Source organism: Rutilus rutilus, assembly GCF_951802725.1.
Source record: "Rutilus rutilus genome assembly, chromosome: 8".
Classification (NCBI taxonomy): Eukaryota; Metazoa; Chordata; class Actinopteri; order Cypriniformes; family Leuciscidae; genus Rutilus; species Rutilus rutilus.
In genome coordinates, this window is record NC_140222.1 from 19,636,191 (window position 1) to 19,661,276 (window position 25,086).

Sequence of the window (25,086 nt, forward strand, 5' to 3'; positions counted from 1 at the left end):
ACAATAACAGATTCCGGGTGACTATTAAATAATAATAGTTAATCAACTCACATATTAAAGGCAGGGTCGGCAGTTTTTTTTCTAAAAAATGTTTTTCCAAATTTGTTTAAACTTTCTTTATATACCAATACATAATTAAAATGTAAGTACTCTAAAAAAGAGCGTATACAAATCGAGTGACTCTATTCTTCTCAGAGCGCAATAAACACAGCTACTTATTTCCATTCGGAACGAATGAAATGATTGGCTGGGCGACTATCACTCTCCCTCGCTACCATGGCTACCACCCCTGCTGCTACAGGAGCTGCCCACATGCGCGCAGCCCTTTGACTCGAGAAGGGACACAGAAGCTAGGAAGAATCACAATTATGGCAGAGAAAGAGCAGTCAAAATTCCCAGTGCATATACAGTCAGCAAAGGCCAAAAAGGCAAAAAAAAGGAAGACAGTATTCGAAAAGGCTATGACCAAAAAGTCTTTGGATAAAGCAAGAAGTCAGACGAGAGTCAATATCAGCGTCCTCATCAGAGCCAACATGTCACGATACACACACGGAAAAGGTAGATCCAATTGCAGTATTTTATTGGGTATTCGTAATCCAGTCCAGGCAAGGGTCAAAATCCATACAGGCAATCCAAAAACAAGAACAAAACAAGGAACGGACGAGAAACAAGCAAGAACAGACCTCAGGAATTGGTGTGACATTAAACAAGGACTCCGTGACAAACACTGAAATAACCAGGGTATATATATACACAGATACTAATGAGGTGACAGGAAACAGCTGTGTGCAATGATACAATGAGTGACAGAACAGGATGATGGGAAATGTAGTAAGAGTGAATGACACCGTGGGGAAAGAGGACCTCTAGTGGTGACCCAGGGAAACACAAACCAGACACTGTGACACAACAGTGCTTTCATCATGGAAGCTCTTACATGCAAAACACCGTATATGTTATGAATCTTACACGAAATTCACCTTCATCACAGCGTAACTGATGCTAATGGGAAAACGTGTATCAATGCAACCTGTTTTTAGCTTTGCCTTACTAGCTCGTTACCGAATCAAACTCAAAACTTTACCAGTATCGATATGCTAGCTTGATAGTGAGTACTAACAGCCATGTTAGTTGTTTATATTCATAATGATAAAGTTAGGTATTTTATTACTTGTGATTCTGACATGATATCACTACATGCACTGCGCTCCTCTCCACTCGGCGCTGGCAAATGCGTCCTTCAGCTGAGCAGTCGGCATTGCGCGTTCATGTGTTTTGGGGGTGTGGCTTTGGAAGGAGCCCAGAAGGGAGGGGGTGGAGTGAATGGAATAAGTAGCTGTGTTTATTGCGCTCTGAGAGGACTACAGACACTCGATTTTTATGCTCTCCTTTTCAGAGTACTTACATTTTAATTATGAAAATTGGAAAAAAAATATTTTTTGAAAAAAACTGCCGACCCTTCCTTTAATGGCAGAATAAAACGCTGGTTTATTTGCATATCTAATAAGGTATTCAGCTGTAGAGTGAATTAGTCTTTTTTACTGGTTTTGCAGTTATGAATTAATCTGAACTATAATGTTAAATTCAATGTGAGTTCTTATGTTTTCTAGACTCTCAGACTGCAATATCAGTGAACAAGGTTATAAAGCTCTGGCTTCAGCTCTGAGATCAAACCCTTCACACCTGATAGAGCTGGATCTCACAGGAAATTATCCTGGACAATCAGGAGTGAAGGAGCTCAATGATTTACTACAGGATCCAAACTGTCAACTGAAGACACTGAGGTAAATGTTTTCTACAAATATTAAAGTGCAATAGATTTAAGATTTTATCTGAAAGAGAATTAAACCTTCAAACTAAATTGTATCTCTGTCTGCATCATCTACACTTACTTGCATCAACATTCTTTTACCACATCTTTACAGTCACATTTTTTTTTTTATGTTGCATTTGGTGTAAGAACTAAGTATATCAAGATGATATTTGTTATTGTAGAAGACAGCTCTGCAGTGTAAAGTTGTGAAATATCAATGTACTTCCTTTTTTCTAGATTATTACAAAGTCTTGCTGCCGATGAAGCCTGTCAGTATCTGATTAAATATAAAAACCCATTATTCCTGAGTGAGCTAAATCTGAATACACATAAAATAGATGAGATCAGATCTCTGCTCTACTGCTGGATGAACACTGTAAACTCAACACACTGACGCGAGTATTGTGTTAATTTATAATTACACATTTAAAGTATCTCAAAGAAATCAGTTGATCAAAACACATTAATTATCAGTATACTGAATGTTCAAGTAATTTGTGTGTGTACAACCCCATATCCAGAACAGTTGGGACATTTTGTGAAATGCAATAAAATCAATTATCTGTAATTTGTTCATTCTCTTGAACCTTTATTTAACTGACAAAAGTACAAAGAAAATATTTCCAAATGATTTCAGACTTCGCAAGCAAAGATGGGTCATGGCTCACAACTTTTTTGACAAATTTTATGAAAGAATTGTCAAACAAATCAAAAATCACATTTCTCAATGCAGGATTGCAAATAATTTATTAGTGATGCACTGAAATTTCAGCTGCCAAAAAGTTTCGGCCAAAACAGCTATTTTCGGTTTTGAGCCAAAATGGTTTTGGAGGGCCTAAATCAGTGACTGAATCAGACGTTTAATTACGGTAGTGCTTCTCCAATGGCATGTTATGACTGTGTTCAGTGTCCATTTCGTGCACACAACATGGATGAGCTACAACAGTTAAACATGTTAGCTGTGTGGACACTAGCTCTGGATTGACAATATAATTTCTCGATTTTAATCAGTTATGTTATGGTTTCTTAAATCTAAAATCTTTTAGTCTGTGCTGTTTTTCTGTTGGTGCCTGAACAAAACTTCTCTAAACATTTGTATCTCGTCTGCTGTCCAATAATCTAAAAAAAATATATAATTTTATTGTAAAATTCAAACAATAAATGTTGTTTTTGCGCTCTTAAATGTATGTGACAGATCACTGTAGCTACCTCAGCTCAAGCTCACGTGAACCGATTATCTCATCTCCTCTTTACTAGTAGTTACAGCACCAAATAAACATGGGTGAACACCAGAAAGTATGTTGACAGATGCATTACAACTTCCCGAAATAAATCCTGTTTCATGCAATCGTTCAATCAGTGTTTGAACCAGAGAAAGACGTCAATAAAACAGCATGTAGGATGTACAATGTCACTTAACCTTACATTTACCTCAAGAAAGCTATTCAATGTCTATAAACTTATTAGTTGGCTAGAAAAAAATAACTCTAGAGAAGAGCATTTTGCTAATTATTCTGTAAAACATATTCATTATATTTTTATTTAACCTAGTTGTGTCTTCATTATTTAATGTGTGAGTGAATAAATCTGTCATGAAAACAAGTTATTACAGTTTATTGTCCTTTAAATGTTTACTATATTTCACAATCAAAAAGTTGATATAGAAAACTGCCTTATGTGCAATTGAAATGTTTGTACTAAACAGTTTTAGCTATTTGAGTGTAGATTAGATTGTAGTTCGATGAATTAATTGATTGTTTCACCCAAGTGCATCCTGAATTTTTGATTTTGGCCCAGGATGTTCATTTTGATGCATCCCTAGAATTTAGTTCTTTCACCATCTACCATACGTAATATTGTGAAAAGATTCAGGGAATCCAAAGAAATCTCAGTCTCTGTAGAGCAAGGCAGAAAACTTTTGAATGTGCATGACCTTTGAGCCCTCAGACGGCATTGCATGAGAAACCTTCATGCTACTGTTAAACACAGCCACATGTGCTCAGGAGTACTTTGGAAAACCGTTGTCACTTAACACAGTCTGCTGCTGCATCAAGAAATGCCACTTGAATCTCTGTTACTCAAGGAGAAAGTTATACATCAGTTCTATGCAGAGATGCCAAGTTCTCTGGGCCAGAGCTCGTCTCAGATGGTCTAAAAGACAATAGAAATGTGTGCTGCGGTCAGATGAGTCCATGTTTCAGCTTGTTTTTTTTTTAAAAAATAATAATTCGCGAGTCATGAGTGTTTTGCAGCCATCAAAATTTGTTTATATTTACAAAATATAATTAAGTTGGTCAATAAAAACACTGGAAACACTTTTCTTTGTACTTATTTTTTCAGTTAAACAAAAGGTTCAAGAGAATTAACAAATCAAATTCTTGAATTTATTGCATTTTACAAAATGTCCCAATTTTTTCTGGAAATGGGGTTGTAAATTATCCCTCTCCTGTTCTTTTTAGGCTGCGTAATTGTGGTCTAACAGAGGAAAGCTGTTCAGCTCTCGCTACAGTCCTGAGATCAAACTCCAGTCTGAAAGAGCTTGACATGAGCAACAATAATCTGCAGGATTCAGGAGTGAAGAAACTCCAGGACGCATTAGAAAATACAAACTGCTCACTGGAGAAAATCAGGTGAGTTCAATGAACCATTGTGTGACTGCACTTAACTTGAATGTTTATATGTATATATATATATATATATATATATATATATATTAGGGGTGTAACGGTTCACAAAATTCACGGTTCGGTTCGATACGATACACTTGTGTCACGGTTCGGTACAGTACGTTTTCCATACAGCAAAAATAAATAAATCCCAGAGAAATTTCCTTGAATTATTTTTTTTTTTTTTTATTTAATAAAACTAACATCATAAAGTATGATTTTTTATTTTTATTTTTGTTGCTTTTTTTTACGAGTAATAATGGAGCTATACTTGACTCTTCTTATGAGCATATAAAACAAAACAGCTCCTTGGACAAAATGAAATGTAATATTATAGTAGTAGGCTAGTTAAACAAAGGTTTATTTTAGTTCAGAGTAACATTTGAGGGCAGCAATTGTATTCATAATGTCAAAATAAAACCGACGTAATGTTACTTAAAAACATTATAGCCCACTATTCCTGACAAACTTCCATACCTTGCAGTTAGTGTTACTACAGTAAATCCATGGTGAATGTTGCTGATCTGTGGACACCGGCCAGCAGTGGTGGACGAAGTACACATACCATGTACTTGAGTAAAAGTAAAGATACACAAGGTAAAATATTACTCAAGTAAAAGTAGAAGTGCTGCCTTTAAACATTCACTTGAGTAAAAGTACAAAAGTATTTGCCTTCAAATGTACTTAAGTATCCAAGTACTATGATTTTTTTAGATTTTTTTTTTATGGCTATAATGTCCTATTATAATTTTTGTCACAAGACTCTTGCTTAACTCAGTCTACGTGAAGACTCCAATGTCACTCTTGGCACATCAATCTATTAATAAAATGACATTAATTAGTCGCTATATATATTTATATTATATATATTTTTGAATTGAATACATTTTTTGTGTGTTTAATTTTGGACGGAAGGGGACTGTTCCCATAAGGTATAATACATTTACAGTATTTACTGTATATATTTTTCACAAGCATCTATGGTTATAATAGGCCTGTTATAAACATCCTAATGTTATGATACATTCACATAAACCTGCACAATGCCATTAAATACACACACACACACACACACACACACAAAAAAAGCTATTATATGCAAGTAATTTTAGTGTCAACGTAATAAGCAATGCTCATTATGCGTCAATATTTACCAATAATTACTGCAATAATAGCTGCTGCTCTCTGCCCCGCTTAAAATCATTGGCAACGCGATTTGTTTAGAACTATTGCGAGCTACACGAATCACGTGACCCCGCGGCGGCGAGATCACAGCGGCTGCACACTGCACAGACCATTCGAATGATATTAAAATACTGCGAGATCGATTAGAGTGTACTAGTGTAGACGGCTCTGTATGCTTTTCAATCACTCTCGCGATGTCATAAACTGATCGGTCTGTGCAGCTCCGGTTCAAGTCGAACAAGCCTAGTGTGTCGCGACTCGCAACCTTATACTGTCTATGGTCGCAACTCGCAAATTTAACAGCTCTGGTTCACGCAGATAGCGCCAAGGCAAGTTCAAAACAAAGCACACACGTTGTAGGCTAGTGATTGGTGGCTCGTTTGACCAGTTAAGTTTTTATCCACTAATAAATAAAAAGGAACGACTGATTTTGAAAATGTAGTAGAGTAAAAAGTAAGATATTTGACTTTGAAATGTAGTGGAGTTAAAGTAAAAGTCTTCCAAAATTTAAATACTCAAGTAAAGTACAGATACACAAAAAAACTACTTAAGTACAGTAACGAATTACATTTACTTCGTTACTGTCCACCACTGCCGGCCAGTTCATTCATTCATGGCACGATGTTTCTTCCTGGTTTCCACGTCAGCGCTGTTTGATCCGTTAATAACAGAGAAATGTGCATGTTTCTCACTAGATCTCGCAGCGATGTTATTACTTCAGTGGCGATTTCAAAAAGCATTTGAAATTCAAATGCTATCTTTACTGGTCTGGATCTCTTAGCGCTGTGAGGTGTTGCTTGATCAGGCTCGCGCACAGGGCTCGCGAATCCCGCTTCACAGGCCAAAACTGATAAACGGTCCACACAAACACAATAAGAGGAGCTCAGTTTCGTTCCTTATATTGCATTTGCCATTTGATGTTGTGGTCGCGGCAGCATATGAGCGCGCTTGCCACCGGCGACGCGCCTTAATTTGAAATAATGAAATTTTGGTCGGCAGAAAAAAATGTCCACGAACCGTTCGGTACGTAATGCGTACCGAAAACCGAACCGAAAGCCTCGTACCGAACTGTTCGATACGAATACGCGTATCGTTACACCCCTAATATATACCCTGCAAACATGCCCCTGCGGGGCCCATGCTGGCTTTTTGCGGGCACAGTGGGCTAGGGCCAGCCCACACCAAACCTAAACAGGCCCAGTGTGGGCTTGCCCAGGCGAGGCCCACAGCTTTGGGCTCACCGCGGGCTAACTGTGAGCAGCCCACACTAGCGGGCTGCCCACATTAAGCCCATGGTGGCCCATTGTGGGCCAGCCCGTTCGGGCCCAGAGCAGCTTTTGTACCTTTGGGCCCATGCAAGTTTTGTTTAGGTAGCCCACTTTCATTACGTTTTGGCTGCTTTTTAAAATTGAATGTGAAATTCAAGACCTTCCATTTATAACTCTGCTCAGCAGGAAGAAAAAGAAAAAATCCATTATTTGCACTGGATTGTGTCTACAAGACAACACATGATCCCTTAAAAACTCTAAGAACAAATCTTACTTTAAAAAGCCTATTATTTTTACTGGATATGATGTTTGTAATGTAATCCAAAATTAACAGTGTACCATGCAATTGGTGGTAAAAATCTGGCTGCCGCGTAATTTAAAAAAATCTACCAACCTAGTTAATTTTGAATCCTGCATATCAGGAATAAAACAATAGGCTTTTAATTTATTTGAGAAGGTTAACATGTAAAGTTATTGATGGTCCAGAGATATGAAGAAGTTATTACTAGTTATTATGATATCCATCACTCTGGCAGAGTTCGCTGAGTTTATATTAAATTTTAATTTTAAAGTTTAAATTAAACTTCTCTCTTCTTTTTGTCTGTTTTTATACAATTTCCCATAGACGTATAGGCCTAATGCCATTTATATCATTCTAATATAGCTAAACATTTTCAACAATAAAAATTTGATTAAATTGAAAGAAAAGACAAGTTCACATGACTAATAACACCTCAGTCAAGTCAAATAAATGTTTATTCATTATAGTTGCTTTTCACACCATTGTCTACAACACTCAAAACAACATTGGAGATCATAAGTTTAACTTTAGGCTATACACTCAATTTTTTTATATTTAGAAGGAAAATGTCTGCCGAGATAGAGATTGAGCGCTCTTTGGAGTGCTATTTTTCATGTAATTTATAGCCTATCTTTTTTGTTATTAACTTATAAGAATTATTTGTAGAGCATTCAATGCTATATATATATATATATATATATATATATATATATATATATATAGTATTAAATATATACATTTATGTTTACATTAACAAAAAAAAAAAGGTTTTAAGTCGGTTATTTTGCTGTAGTGTCAGTAGGAAATATCAGTTTATCAGTTTAATTTCCAAACATTCTTTTTGCCATTAATTGTAATAACCAGTGAGATTTGTGTATGCACAAGGAATCTGACAACAGCCGGTATGATCTGATCTCACCATCATCGAGTCTGATAAGAAACAGAAAAAACTGGGAAGGTCTCCGAGATGCTTGAAGAAACCTTCCTGCATTTAATAATTAATAATAATTAATATAATTAATCTAATGAAATATATATTTAAGTATCTATTTTTCTATCCTTAACTCGGCATTACAGTTTAAATTACATTAAATAAAAGATTAATAAATGCGTGTTAAAAGTATCCAATTCCGCGCATGCGTCGAACATCAACTACGTATTTGATTAATCATCGCGCTACAGGCTGCAGTCGTCACTTTCCGCCTTCCTAACGGTTGTTTCTGCCTTCACAGTGGAATTCTCCTGACTCTGAGGTGAGTTTTAATTGTAAATTGAGTATTATCTTTAACAGTAAATATTTGCTATAGTGTGTGTGTTCTGCTATTATTGTATTTTCAGTAACTTTACCTATTGTTTTTTTTTTTGTTAATCCAATTTTTGTCGAACAACAACGGAGTAACGTTAGCAGCTAGGTTGTCAATAAACTAACGTTAGTTAGCTTATATAGGCTAAATATGGTCCTTTTCACCTCGTTTACCATATTCTGTATGTTACCACGTCAGATTGTCACAGTAAACTGCTAAAGTCTAAGGAAAAAAAAGTTAAGCTATAACTGCGTTCGTCTAACGGCTGTGCTCGAATTTTGAACGTGGACGAGTAATGGCTCCGATCTGCTTTTGAAGATGGTAACGTTAGTATCAGTGCATTCAGTTGGTTATGGGATATGTAGTGAAAGTAAACATTTGAGAGAAAACTACTCGGTTACTATCGTAACCTCAGTTCCCCATACACAGTGGGGAAACTCCTTTTCCTTGATTTACTGTAGCCTATAATGTAAAACGCATTTTTGCTGCGGCACAATGGCGCGGGCGCCTCTGACGTGTGCGCCAATGAGCTAGCATCACGCCATTACACGTCAGAGCCCGCCAAGGGGGCGCGGCCTTGGCCTATTTTAGTCCCCGAAAAACGCCATTTTAGCAGAAAACATTTGAGAGGAAACTGGATGCGTGGCTGTATAGAGCAGCATACTGGTCTTAAAATGACAGCATCCCAATATTAAACATGCTGCCGCTTGTCCTTAAAGGGATAGTTCACCCAAAAATGTCAAATGTCATTATTTATTCACTGTAATGTTGTTTCAAACTTGTATTAATTTCTTTATTGTGCAGAACACAAAATAAGATATTTTGAAGAATGTGGGTAACCAAACAGTTGCTGGTCCTTCCAATGTAGAAAAAACATATACTAGTCACTGTGGACCAGCACCTGTCTGGTTACCCACATTCTTCAAAATAACTTTTTTCAACAGAAGAAAATCATTAGGGTTTAAAACAATTTGAGAGAGTAAATGATAACAGATTTTTTGGGGTAACAGTTAACTATCCCTAATATAACAAAACTATAAGAACTTTAACACAGTAGCTTTATTAAGAATCTATGTATAATTTATACAGTGAAGTCTAGTGTTTTATTGTTATATTTGTTAATTTAATTTTGTACCCTCCACCAGTGAGCCACCCTCCACCAGCGAGCAACCCTCCACCAGCGAGCCACCCTCCTCCAGCGAGCCACCCTCCTCCAGCGAGCCACCCTCCACCAGCGAGCCACCCTCCACCAGCGAGCCACCCTCCACCAGCGAGCAACCCTCCACCAGCGAGCCACCCTCCACCAGCGAGCCACCCTCCACCAGCGAGCCACCCTCTGAGCCACCCTCCACCAGCGAGCCACTCTCCACCAGCGAGCCACCCTCCACCAGCGAGCCACCCTTCACCAGCGAGCCACCCTCCACCAGTGAGCCACCCCGAGCCACCCTCCACCAGCGAGCCACCCTCTACCATAGAGCCACCCTCCTCCAGCGAGCCACCCTTCACCAGCGAGCCACCCTCCACCAGTGAGCCACCCTCTTCCAGCGAGCCACCCTCTACCATAGAGCCACCCTCCTCCAGCGAGCAACCCTCCACCAGCGAGCCACCCTCCACCAGCGAGCCACTCTCCACCAGCGAGCCACCCTCCACCAGCGAGCCACCCTTCACCAGCGAGCCACCCTCCACCAGTGAGCCACTCTCCACCAGCGAGCCACCCTCCACCAGCGAGCCACCCTTCACCAGCGAGCCACCCTCCACCAGTGAGCCACCCCGAGCCACCCTCCACCAGCGAGCCACCCTCTACCATAGAGCCACCCTCCACCAGCGAGCCACCCTTCACCAGCGAGCCACCCTCCACCAGTGAGCCACCCCGAGCCACCCTCCACCAGCGAGCCACCCTCTACCATAGAGCCACCCTCCTCCAGCGAGCCACCCTCCACCAGCGAGCCACCCTCTACCATAGAGCCACCCTCTTCCAGCGAGCCACCCTCTACCATAGAGCCACCCTCCTCCAGCGAGCCACCCTCAATTAATAAATTGTTACTTTTTTTGTATGTTTTGCTCACATCAGGTGCACAGTGGTTAAAGACTCCATGTGTGTCAGAGAATATACTGCAGTGCACACTACACTACACACTACAGAAGACAGCTGTCTATACCCTCACCAGTCAGCACTTACACTGCAGTGAGTACACACTACAGTGTTCAACACCTGTTATAGATGATGTGTAAACGCATGAATAAATCGTTTACAACACATCTAAAGTGTACACTATTCATCACTTGGAAAATGTGTTACACATCATTCGTAGATAAGATTCGTTGATCTTATGCTTCTGCACCCTCTAATTGCTACATACATACAAAAAAAATAACAATTTATTAAACATTTATGAAACGCATATTCATGTTTTGTCAATCATTAACTAATCAAATGTAAATGACTTATAACTGAATCTACAAAACATACATACAATAATTAACATATCACTTTTTAATCATTTATGAACGCATAGTCATGTTTCGTTAATAATTAGTTAATCATTTGCTAATCACTTGTAAATGGAATTTACAAAACATACATAAAATGTTAGTATATCACTTGCTAATCATTTATGAATGTTTTGTAAATGATTAGTTCATCGAATGTTATTATAAAGTGTTACCAGTATTTTTTTGTTTATTTGAATTATTTTATATTTGTATAGAGAATTTTTAGTCCCTTTCAGAGTGTTAAATTAGCTTTATTAACCTGTATTAACCTGAATTGAATGTTTTATATTTTGTAATTAATAAATACATTGATTTGAAATCCCTTTGACTACTGTACATTTTTTGACAATACAGACATTAGTTATGTGGTGACTGCATCCATTTCAGATGTATAGAATAAGTTATAGTAGCTGAAAAGTATTTATAGTGAAACAGATTTATTGTTGTAGATAAATAGTGCGGGCCCTGTGTGGGCTTAGTGAGGGCTTCCTGGGGGCTAAGTGAGGGCTGCCCGTGCAGGGCCAGCGCTAAGGGGCCAACGTTTTGCCAATGAGCAAATTCTCATGGGCCCTGCGCGGGCAGCCCGCTGGGGGCCCTTAGACTAGCCCTAAGTGGACCCGTAAAGGGCCCGTGCTGGCTTGTTTGCAGGGTATATATAAAATACAATTTGTGTTTTAAGAGTAGGAAATATGGTTTAATTATATTTTTATAAATTTTATAAATTGTCTTTTCTGTAGACTTTCAGACTGCAGTATCACAGAAGAAGGTTATAAAGCTCTGGCTTCAGCTCTGAGATCAAACCCTTCACACCTGATAGAGCTGGATCTCACAGGAAATGATCCTGGACAATCAGGAGTGAAGGAGCTCAGTGATTTACTACAGAATCAGAACTGTCAACTGAAGACACTGAGGTGAGACGCGATGAAATTATGCAAAATAAATGATATGCAGTGATATAAATGATAAATGATAAAATTATTTATAGAAATATTATTTCAATATTACAATAAGCTACATACAATGTTGTTACATCAAAGTTGACTGCGTGATTCCAAGACTAAAATCATGTAAAATTAATTTAGTCATTACACCAAGTTTAGTTGAGAATTGAACTGAATCCTGCTTCATCTTCTCTTCTGCAGGTTTTTGGGTCCTGCTGCAGATGAAGCCTGTCAGTATGTGACTGGAATTGTGGGTAAAAACCCGTTACTCCTGAGAAAGCTGAATCTGAGTGATTGTGAACTAGGAGACTCACAAGTAAATCAGATCTCTGCTCTACTGCAGGATAAACACTGTCAACTCAACACACTGATGTGAGTATTTCACATGGTTAAAAAATAGCATTTTTATTACCTTTAATAGTAATTTTACAGTAGTTGGTAATACTATTTCCTCATTTGATTGAGTCATGGGCAATTGACAGACACAAAACCACAATAGATTGATTTTAATCATTATTTCAGTTTTTGACTGTTGAAGGAAACACATTAGATTATTCAGATAGATTTTTTAAAAAAAAATTCAGTTAATATGTGTAGTGATTTCCAAATGAAAAACTATTGTAGTCCGGATTATTTGACTGTACATGAGTGCCACTCGCGAATCACCGCTACTCTACAAGCGTTCACCAGCGCATTACAAAAGTGTGATAAGATTTGCTAGAGCCGTTTCTATTGTGACGCTGGTGATAAAATGTGCAACTCGTTTGAATTCTATTGAGAATTCACCACTTTAAAACATAATCGAGAAAGTCAAACATGATCTAAAATGGCCACATAAACCAAAAAGACCACTCTTACTAGAAGTTATAATAGATTATCTGTTAAGGGAACAGATTTTTCACTAAAGTTTTATATTACAACTGTGGCATGTGTATAGTTTCTGAATGTGTAGGTTGCTATTTTTCATTGCAAATGCTATAGATAAAAAAATAAATAAAAGTTAACATTGGCTTTATGGTAATGAGGAGACATCAAGGATCTTACCTGTGATTATGTACTTATTGTAATAAATACTATAGTTAAACAATTACAAGAACTACTTTTTAGGCCAAGTACAAGTTAGAATCAAGAGGACTGACATAATGACAGATATTAGGAATACCCTGGCTTTCAGATATGCCAAGAGATGACAGGATATTAACATTTTCAATATAAGAAAATGTAAATTTAGTTTGACCTACCATGGCACTTTGATTTAGAAAATTCTGTCAAACTGATAAGTTTTAGCTTAAATAAAATAAAATGCATTATTATCAAATGTAAACATATAATTGTTAACTAGGCTATTACATTATTGCAGTTATGTTATCAATGCATGTGTGGATGATACCACACAATAAAACTATTTTGAAAAAACAAACAAACAAATAAATAAATCTCATGAGAGAGCATGTCCCGGGACCCTGTTAAATGGTTGTCACTTTGCTACAAATCTGCTACAATAAAGAGTAAACAAAACAGACAAAAGATAGTGTTGAAAAATGATAGAGAAGAATCGACATCTTCCAGCACACAGAACTAGTGTGACAGTCTTAAAAACAGAGTAGCAGAAATTAAACTAAATGTAGCACTTCAATTGATGTAGCACTTCAATTAGTCTTTTCTCTTTCTGTCTTCAGTCTGTGTGATTGCAGTATTACAGAGGAACAGTGTCTCATCCTGACTTCAGCTCTGAAATCAAACCCATCACACCTGAGAGAGCTGGAGCTCAGTGAGAATCAAATAAAAAACACAGGAGTGAATCACTTATGTGACGTACTGAAGGATTCACACTGTAAACTGGAGAGATTGTGGTGAGGAAGATTAATTTAATCTAAACGAAGGTTTTTAGTATTTGACTGAAACAGAAGTAAGACTTTGTTTGTCTTATTTCTCCCAATGTAGGTTAATACACTGTGAAATGACGGATGAAGGTTGCTCTGCAGTGACTTCAGCTCTGAAATCAAACCCATCACACCTGAGAGAGCTGGACCTGAGTGAGAATGAAATAAGAAACACAGGAGTGAATCACTTATGTGACGTACTGAAGGATTCACACTGTAAACTGGAGAGATTGAGGTCAGTAACATTCACATACATCAATCATAATTCTTAAAATCACTTTTACAGTTTAAATCAAGACACAGAGTTCACAGTTTTGGTGAAATCCAATTGTAAGTGTACTCTGATAGTCTTGAAATGGGACTTTAAGGGCATCAGGGCTTTTGCATGTCATAATGAAGCTGTTTGGAACACACTTGGTGAAGAAAAAGACAATGTAATTTCCTCATTATCTTCTCTTGAAATGTTACCATGACAATGCAATATGGCGTACAGCAGCCCATTAGCTTTTCTTACAATAACATCATTATTAAATATACATTTTGTAATGAAGCTTTTAAAATGTGCTTTATTTGTGTGTGTGTGGGTGCATTGCTGTGTTCCCTCTCTGCTCTCAAATTTATAAAAACTTGTCATCTCTTCTTTGGACACTGGTAAAGTCACATTTACCTTACATATCAACTATCAAAAACATTTCTTACCTAATAACTTATTTAAACGTCATATGAGATTCAAGATGAAAATGTGTGTAATAGTCCTATATATCACAAACAAAACAAAACAATTGAATTATTCAGATCATATGTTTACTCAAACTCTCCCGTCATCTATCTTTAAAATGAATCACGAGGCCTCGTCACTCTGGGTCACATGACCATAAATTCTAAAATTACTCCCTTGAAGTGACCATTAAGCTGAGTTAACATTGCACGATTTTAGCCCAGATTTTCACAAACAAATTCCGAAAGATATTTGCTAAATCACTGACAAATGCCTGCAATCTGAGGAAAATTGGTGCTCGTTCACGCAAGTGTCAATCACTCATTGTGCATTATCAAAGATGCGATCTGAGAGAATCAACGGTGTGTTTCCGACGCTCGTGAGATATATAGCATGCTAAATATCTGGACCTGTCGGTGATTCAAAATCCTGCAGTGAGAAATGTGTTCTGACTGAAAACTACATCGGCGATGACCGACAGCCAATGAGAGAGCAAGATACAGGGCAGCGGGAAGTTCGGGGAGGAGTTATATCCAGGATATCAGCAAGCATGGCTTTGGTTCTGAAAAAGGCTCCTCTGTCTATTTGGACCCAAGAAATGGAGGAAAGTTTAGTCAAGCTTAGACAGGAGCATGCATGTCTATTTGATGTTTCATCGCATCCCAAGCTTCTTGTGGGCTACCATTTTTAATATCACTTCCTGTCGTGAAAGAAATCTGAACTCTGGTGTCGTGAAAGACATCTGAACTCTGGTGTCACATGTAATCTTGCAGTAATTCCTTATCGCTTCTCGTGTGTGTTTGGTTGTGAAATGTTGTTTTTGACCAGACAGAGTGGTCAGAGATTCTTCCTATTGTAAAGTCATTCAATGTGTAACCAAACCAATCCATCGTGCCGTGCAAACACACCAGCAACTGAATGTTACCCCAGATAGTCCTGCAGTGTGGAAAGAACAGTGACCCGATTACTTTGAAAATCATGCAATGTGAACTCTGCAATCCATCACTAACAGACTTGAAATTCCCTTCATGAAGGAATTCAGTTGTTCACTTTCTTTTTGAACGTCCCTACAGATTGTGTCTCCTCTGCCATTGAAGGGCACAAAAAAGCAGTTTGAAATTTGACCTTTATTTGTTTTGAAGATGCCATAACTTTGCAGAATGAATATTTTCTTTTTCTCATTTCTTCAAATGTAGGTTAAGTTACTGCAGTTTGACAGATGAAGGTTGTTCTGCTGTGACTTCAGCTCTGAAATCAAACCCATCACACCTGAGAGAGCTGAATCTGAGCGGGAATAAACTAGGAGACTCTGGAGTGAAAAACCTCAGTGATCTACTGATGAACCCACAATGCAAGCTGGAGAAACTAGTGTAAGTAACATTATACTGTACAGCAGTTACTGTGAGATTACAGTTCACTGTTTATTTTAAGACAACAGGACTCAAGTAGACAGCAAACACTCATAGTGTTTATAGCTCTGAGTCTGCACCTCCTGTTACACTTTACTTTACTTTAAATGTCTTTTAACTAGTAAGTAATAAATCTTAGTGTACCAGTATATATTTAAAATTTTCTCACAGCCTCATTTTCATCCACATTAAATTCAATATGTCGTCTAACCTGACTGAGGTCTATTGTGTTAAAGTTGAAGAATTTTATACATTGTACTGATTGTGTAAATGTCATTCTGCAGAAATCTGCTGCTATGATAAAGAGTAAAGAAAACAGACAAAATATATTGTAAGGGCACTGGGTAGTACATTAACATTAGCTCAAATGATCTATAGGGCATTTTAATAATTAATCATGAATATGATTAATATATTGCATATTACAGTTACATTAAATTATCGAAGTTGAAAACAGATTGATTGTATATAATATATGAATGATCACCACAACGGGTTATGGTTCGTCATTAATATATCAATAGTCTCTTTACAGATCGAGTTTATGAGACAACTTTAATGGAATTAATTTAGTTATCAAACAATCTGTTTGTCCAGCAAACGGGCGTAAGTTTAACTCAATAAAGTTATCACTTCTTATAATTTCAGGAAAAATAGTTTCTGGCCATGAAACTATTCTCCTTTCCTTATAAAATGTAGGTTACTGAAAAGTAACAAGATAAAGCATGTAGCTTGGATCAACATTTCATTGACTTCGTAATGTGAGCATTTTAGACTGAAGCAATCAAGGATATATTGGTTTTAATAAAATTGAACTAAGAATACATCGAACTACAATTCACACAGAATATATGTATGTATTTACAAAATACAGAACACATAAACAAATACAAGACTAAACGAATATTAATGAGAGAGAGAGAGAGAAATCAGAAGCTGAGAGAGTGAGGATGAGAGAGGATGGAAGAGGAAGGAAAGAGATCATCTGGAATGATCACAGTAGACTAAAATCACAGACAGTAACCTTTTGAAAGACAACAGGGAATCAAATCACCTTGAAAAAGGGAATAGACAACCTTAAACAGCGTTAAAATTTCGATACTTGCATATAGTCTGTTGTGTTGCTGAGGAAAGCAGAGCCTCACATGCGTGTGTTTCCTTAAGAGCGGGGCGTGATTTCTCGTTTCTCTTCCGGGTGAGCGCGGTCGCGGGGATTTTAAAGTCTCTCAAAGTTAAGACGCCAGTAACGTTCACTTCACTGAACATAGGAAAAGTCCGGAGACGACAAATAAAGAAAAGACTTAAAGAAAAGAGAAACAGAGAAGAGCTCCCTAAGGAGCCATGGAACCAGAAAAACTCTCTCAGATGAAGTGCGCTGCGTGTCTTTCTGGATCGGTCTTTATGGAAAAGATGGGTTCACGCCTATTTTGCATACGCGGACCAATCACTTTCAGAGATTTCCGAGCAGGAAAATTCTCTTTGTCTTGTCAGGAGAACTTATTTGCATAGTTTATGATGGTATAAAATTTCGTCATTTCTACCCAGAAAGATTGTTCACACAGAACAATACATTTTACTGTAATCTCCTATGTATGAGTGGTTCAGTCAAAACAAGACGGTTAAACAGATACCAAGAATGAAATATAAAACAGTTAAGGGTACAAAGTTACAATCCAATGCCCGATTATAGGCATTTAAAGTTTGATTAACATACAATAAAAGTGTAGATACTTCCAGTGTGACATGTGAAGACATCTAAGCACAAAAAGGAATACATTTAAAGGTACTTTTATCTGAAAAGGTCCATGGATGGTGTTTGTGTGTGTGTTGGAATGTGACTTCTCAGTCCTCCGGGGTTGTAAAGTGTTATCCTATAACAAGGGGGTCGGGTTACAAGACCATGATTCTATTTGAGAACCTTAAATAGGAGAAACACTTCCAAGTTACAAATCAGAAAATCATAACTATATGATCAAAACAAAACTAATCAAACATGCCGGCCTTAATACATCATTTTAGATTCTGAATTAAGTGCAAGGTAAGTTTTTGTGTGTGTTTGGAATGTCGGTCGCGTTGCGCTCCCCGTTATCTCTCTTGCAGAGGGGGAAAGGGGATAAATGTTGGTTTTAGGTATGGATCTCTCCAAAGGAAAGGGATGTGATCCCATTGGGAGAAACATTCTTCAAAAATACATTTGCAGAGCCACACACACTAGAAGGTCATAACTATATGATCAAAACACAACTAATCAAACATGAATGCTTTAATATGTCACCTACAGATTCTGAATCACTTGTAAACTGAATTAAATGCAGAGGGATGTTCGCGTGGAATGTCTGTTAACCCTTCGGGGTGTCATAAAGCAATCTAAACCCATCCATGCTGGCACCAGGCCGGTAATTTAGATGCTCGAGAGTCAGGAGGTTAAAAGCTTTAGTAAGCTTAGCAAAGAATGTGTTTAGAAGAAATGTGCTTAGAAAACACAGAGAGTCCGAATTTGTTAATTCAGACCAAACGAACGAATGATTCAATAGCCCAGTTGCTACAATATTGTTGAAAAATTATAGAGAAGAATCGACATCTTCCAGCACACAGAACTAGTGTGACAGCCTTAAAAACAGAGTAGCAGAAATTAAATTAAGTGACTGTAGCAATTCAGTTAGTCTTTTCTCTTTCTTTCTTCAGGCTGTGGAGATGCAGTATTACAGAGGAACAGTGTCTCATCCTGACTTCAGCTCTGAAATCAAACCCATCACACCTGAGAGAGCTGAACCTGAGTATAAATGAAATAAGAAACACAGGAGTGAATCACTTATGTGACGTACTGAAGGATTCACACTGTAAACTGGAGAGATTGAGGTCAGTAACAACAGAGACAATTTATATAAGAGACATGCCACTTCCTCAATCCTCAATACAACTATATAAGGATAACCCGTTACGGCAAAGATGGCGGTTGTATGCACATGCCCCGCCCCTCCCGCTGGAAAGCCAATCATCTGCTTTTAACAGAGCCGGGAAACATTTAAGCCTATCGTCTGGTTCCACTGATGCGTGCGCACAGTTGAGGTTTTGCGGTTTTGAGGTTTTACCTGTGGGGAAAAAGGCGTTTTAAACCTTATTTTGGGGCAAAGTCATCAAACATTTTCAGCGATTTTTATCATATTTTACTGCTGTTTCTATACATGCAGTTTTTATGACCAGTTCCCAATGACCAGTGAAAGTGCAGTTCTGACTCCCTGCCCATTCATTTAGATAGGAGCCTGGTCTTGTTAGTCCGAAATAGCTGCCTGGAGGCATTGCCAAGATGGCGGCCGAGTGGCACGACTTGCCTAAAAGGACTTTGGTAACAATCACATACATCAATCATAATTCTTAAAATCACTTCTTCAGTTTAAATCAAGACACTGATTTCACAGTTTTGGTGAAATCCAATTGTAAGTGAGCATCCTTATGCCCTTCTTACTCTGATAGTCCTTGAAATGGGACTTTAAGGGCATCAGGGCTTTTGTGTGTCATAATGAAGCTGTTTGGAAAACACTTGGTGAAGAAGAAGACAATGTCATTTCCTCATTATCTTCACTTGGAATGTTACCATGACAACGCAGTATGGTGTACATCAACCCATTAGCTTTTCTTACAATAACATCATTAACTCTGATTTTTACAAATAAATATACATTTTGTAATGAAGCTTTTAAAATATGCTTTATGTGTGTGTGTGGGTGTTCCCTCTCTGCTCTCAAATTTATAAAAACTTGTCATCTCTTCTTTAGACAATGGTATAGTCACATTTACCTTGCATATCTACGATTAAAAACATTTCTTACCTGTTATTTAAACTTCATATGAAATTCAAGATGAAAATGTGTCTAACAAAAGAACTTGAATTATTCAAGTAAAAAAAACAAAACAACTTGAATTATTTTGATCATGTTTACTCAAACTCTCCCAGCATCAGTCTTTAAAATGAATCACAAGGCCTTGTCACCCCGGGACACATGACCATAAATTATCAAATGTGAAAAGTGTCATGTAAAATTAAAAAGTTACCATCGCATGTATCCTTTGTTAAAGGGATACTCCACTTTAAAATGTAAATTATGTCATCATATACTCAAACTCATGTTGTTTCAAACCTGTATCACTTCTTTCTTCTGCTGAACAGAAAGGAAGATATTTAGAAGAATGTCAGTAACCAGACAGTTTATGGTCTCATTGACTTCCGTAGTATATATTTTTTCCTACTATGGAAGTCAATGGGACCAGAAACTGTCTGGTTACTGACATTCTTCTAAATATCTTCCTTTCTGTTCAGGAGAAGAAAGAAATGCATACAGGTTTGAAACAAAATGAGGTTGAGTATATGATGACATAATTTTCATTTTAAAGTGGAGTATCCCTTTAACAGACTTGAAGGGATTTAGTTGTTCACTTTCGTTTTGAGCGTCCCTACAGATCGTATGTCCTCTGCCATTGAAGGGCACAAAAAACAGTTTGGAATTTGTCCTTTATTTGTTATGAATGTAATATTACTGTGCAAAATGAAGATTTTCTTTTTCTCATTTAATGTAGATTAGGCAGCTGTGATTTGACAGATGAAGGTTGTTCTGCTGTGACTTCAGCTCTGAAATCAAACCCATCACACCTGAGAGAGCTGGACCTCAGTGAGAATAAACTAGAAGACTCTGGAGTGAAAAACCTCAGTGATCTACTGAGGAACAAACAATGCAAGCTGGAGAAACTAGAGTAAGTAACATTATACTGTACAGCAGTTACTGTGAGATTACAGTTCACTGTTTATTTTAAGACAACAAGACTCAAGTAATAGTGTTTATAGGTCTCCACCTTCTGTTACTCTTTATTTTACATTTCTTTTAACTAGTAATAAATCTTAATAAAAAAAATCTCACAGCCTCCTTTTCATCATAAAATTCAATATGGCGTCTAACCTGACTAAGGTCTATTGCATTAAATTTGAAGAATTTGATAAAATGTACTGATTGTCTTAATGTGGAATAGAAATATGCTATGATAAAGAGTAAAGAAAAGAGACATAAAAGAAATAGAACAAAAATGAATGAGAATAAACATCTTCCACACAGAACTATTGTGACTGTTGAAAACAGAGTATGGGAATTAAACTAGTGTCTGATGTAGAACTTCAGTTTGGTTGTTCACATTGATCTGAGTCATTGTCTTTTCTTTTTCTGTCTTCAGTCTGTCTGAATGTAGTATTACAGAGAAACAGTGTCTCATCTTGACTTCAGCTCTGAAATTAAACACATCATACCTGAGAGAGCTGGACCTCAGTGGGAATGAACTAGGAGATTCTGGAGTGAAAAACCTCAGAGATCTACTGAGGAACAAACAATGCAAGCTGGAGAAACTAGAGTTAGTATCATTATACTGTAGAGCAGTTACTGTGTGATTACTGTTCACTGTTTATTTTAAGACAACAGGACTCAAGTAATAGGGCCTTATTTTAATGATCTGAAATGCAAATGTCAAAGCGCAAAGCACAAGTAACTTTGTGGGCGGGTCTTGGCGCTGTTGCTATTTTCCCGGCGGGATAAATGACTCTTGCGCCAGGCGCAGATCTAAAATGGGTTGGTCTGAAGTAGCGTGAAATAAACCAATCAGAGTGTCCTCTCACATTCCCTTTAAGAGCAGGCGCGCTTGTTCTAAAGCGGATTCCTATCATAACGGCGGATTTGCCAGGCGCTCTATCGTAATTTTAAATGTCTTTTAACTAGTAATAAATCCTAATAAAAAAAATCTCACAGCCTCTTTTTCATCATTAAATTCAATATGGTGTCTAACCTGACTAAGGTCTATTTTATTAAATTTGAAGAATTTGATAGGTTACTGATTGTCTTAATGTGGAATAGAAATCTGCTATGATAAAGAGTAAAGAAAAGAGACATAAAAGAAATGAATGAGAATAAACATCTTCCAGCATACAGAACTATTGTGACAGTTGAAAACAGAGTATGGGAATTAAACTGAGTGTCTGATGTAGAACTTCAGTTAGATTGTTCTCATTGATCTGAGTCATTGTCTTTTCTCTTTCTTTCTTCAGGCTGTGGAGTTGCAGTGTTACAGAGAAACAGTGTCTCATCCTGACTTCAGCTCTGAAATCAAACCCATCACCCCTGAGAAAGCTGAACCTGAGTGAGAATGAAATAGGAAACACAGGAGTGAAGCACTTATGTGACGTACTGAAGGATTCACACTGTAAACTGGAGAGATTGAGGTCAGTAACATTCACATACAACAGTGGTTCTCAAACTTCTCTTATGGACATAAACCACATTTTGGATAAAATATTTTGTTTAATATTAATATTCCTGTAGTTCAGTTAATGAATCATGTGCTTATGAGACCCACATCAGCTCTTTAACTCTTTCCTTTTGCAGATCTGTAGAATCTAATAACACACACACACACCACAATAGTAAAATTTAGAAGTTTTGAAAGCCAAATAAATACATTTATACATCTGTAGAAAGTTAGTCTATTTCAAAAGTCTATTTCCCATCTGTTTAGAGGTGCTTGAAGTGCTCTGTCTGGTTTAAAGATCAATAGGTGCTCAACACCCTGTATATCCAGGCCTGGTTGTACTTTGTACCACCTGAAATGAAAACGACTAAAGGAATAAAAAAAAATTAAAGCTACACTATGCATTAAAAAAAAAACACATTATTAATCTGAGAGTGCAAAAAGATCAGTCTTCCAAACCGTGTCTGTACCCAAATACACTTTGATAAACCTGTAGTATTGAACTGTATTTTAGAGCTGTTTGTATGGATTTCATGGGAAATTACATGCATCATACACCACTAGAGGGAGAAAAGTGTAGTGTAGTGTAGCGATAAAGAGATACTCAACCCAAAACTAATTTTAAATCTAATCACCCTCATGCCATTTCAGATTTATATGAGTTTCTCCAGATGAACGCCAAGATTTTTAGATAAATAATCTGTCTCTATGAGTCTATACAAGTGTACTGGACCTCCAAAAATGACGCTTCATAAAACACATAAAGCAAATACTGTGGTTATCCATATGAGCCCAGTTGATGAATTAAATAATTCTGAAGCAAAACGACAGGTGTTTGTGAGGAAAAAAAAAACTTTTAAACAATAAACCATAAGATCATCTATAAACCAACTTTAACCTTGTGTGGAGTATCTCTTTAAAAAACTTCAACAAAATGTTCAAGAAGTTTAAACCAAGACTCTGTCTCTCCTGAAAAGACTGTTTACAGTGTATTTGTGGAAAATAGTCGTATTTTTGTTATCTGGTGAAAGTAAGATGATCTCTGTCTGTTTGTCTCTTTCTAGCCTAAATGACTGTGGCATTACAGATGTTTCTGCTTTAACTCAGTCTTTGACAAACTCAAAAGCACTGCAGTTTTTAAAAGAGCTTGATCTGAGGGACAATATGATCAGAGACTTACAGGAGCTCAGAGACGTGATACGAGACTCAAACTGTACACTGAGGTGAGTAAACATCACTGTGATGTTAAAGATACTTTCTTTTATCTCTGACAGTCTTTCAGTATTTGTGCAAGGAAAATATAATTAAGTTTTATTGAAACAATGAGGGCAAAATTTTAATTGATTGAAAACCAGTTAAGCACAAGCCCACCGCACCATACAGTTTACATGGAGATGATAATAATATCGTTTACAAAAACTTGCACTTTTAAACACTAGTTTCAAAGTTTGCATTGTCAGGCCACCAACATGCTGTGTCATGTAAATGAACGGCCAGAATGCATTCAAAGTTTTTTGTTGAAAACTATCGTGTAAATGGCCCTATAAATTATTTTTACAATGGAAATGAGTCAACCCGGAACTTACTTAAACTAGACAATGACTTTCTTCTAGAGCTTCTGTACAGCCAAAAAAATATGATGCTTTAATTTCCTGTTATCTCTGCAAAGCTGTTTTGTAAAAATTTGTGTTGTAAAAAGCGCTATATAAATGAAGGCGACTTAGCTTGACATGACCAATGAAATCTCTAGAGTCAGCCGGGGGCGGGGTTTGGACTTTAGTGGTTTCTGGAGAAAAAACTAAGGAACAAACAACTTTGTTGAACAAAAGCTTTATGTTATAATATATATAATATATAGTATATAGCTCATCAGTAGAAAATCAATAGAATTTGATAGAACAAAATTAGACTGATAGTTGTACACCGATTGTAAAACGCAGGTAAAATCAGGGCAGATTCCAGCTTCAGCTCACAGCCGTCCAGCTTCACATGATCAATGTCTCTGTCTCGTGTGTGTTTCTACTTTCACAAGCATCACGTCACATTGCTTTAGGCTTTCTTTACTTTATAAAACCTAAGAAATATGTGAGGATCTGATGTCTGTACAACTTAATCTAAAATTTACATTCTATATTCAAATATAAACTCTGTTCTCAACTGACAATATCAGTTTAATATCTTTAATGAACAGGGATTTGGTGAGACCATTTAAAACCTATATCTTATGAATTCAGAGTGATTATACAGAAATGCATGTATTCAATAGAAGATTTAAACTGCTTCAAACCACACTGCTTCGACAAATGTATCAAAAAAGTTTATCATACTATCTCTTTTGTATTACTATTTAAAATGACTAGAAATGTAAACAGCATTATTAGAACAGAACAGAAGTACACATAAGTGATATTGAATGATTATTGTTGGTTTAGTACTCTTACAAATTATAGTTTTATTTTATTTACAGGTGAAATGGATTGAGAAGATCTTGGTCAGAGCTGAGATGAAGCAAGAATAAAGAAGTATTTAGTATAAGGACTACAATCATGATGATATTGGAATTAAACTCATTCATATTGAAGCAATTAAAATATTGCTAATTATAACTGTCATTGTCAAATTTAGCACTCAAGTGATATTGAACGTTAAATTGTTGTGGGCTACATGATTTCTTCATGCCTTACTGTCATTTTCCATTTGTGGACGTTTTCAGGGATGAGATTCTTCCGGAATAATCGGCCTAAAATCATGACCCACGTGAATCATGCAGATCAGTAATAAAAATGTTTGGGTGGGGGGTTTGGTGGGTTGATCACTGCCCTT

General features: G+C 37.0%; 2 protein-coding genes across 2 annotated transcripts in view; both read left to right on the forward strand.

Annotated features, from left to right (window-relative positions):
• The window catches only part of LOC311295964 (uncharacterized protein), a 597,210-nt gene that overhangs the window by 475,785 nt on the left and 96,339 nt on the right, over positions 1-25,086 (forward strand). The window lies entirely within an intron of this gene.
• The window catches only part of LOC311295941 (uncharacterized protein), a 389,126-nt gene that overhangs the window by 196,135 nt on the left and 167,905 nt on the right, over positions 1-25,086 (forward strand). The window contains exons 44-50 of the mRNA XM_084417493.1: positions 1,611-1,784; positions 4,273-4,443; positions 11,768-11,941; positions 12,173-12,343; positions 13,651-13,824; positions 13,916-14,089; positions 15,769-15,942. Coding sequence (XP_084273619.1) covers positions 1,611-1,784; positions 4,273-4,443; positions 11,768-11,941; positions 12,173-12,343; positions 13,651-13,824; positions 13,916-14,089; positions 15,769-15,942 — 1,212 coding nt within the window. The remainder of the gene's footprint in view (positions 1-1,610; positions 1,785-4,272; positions 4,444-11,767; positions 11,942-12,172; positions 12,344-13,650; positions 13,825-13,915; positions 14,090-15,768; positions 15,943-25,086) is intronic.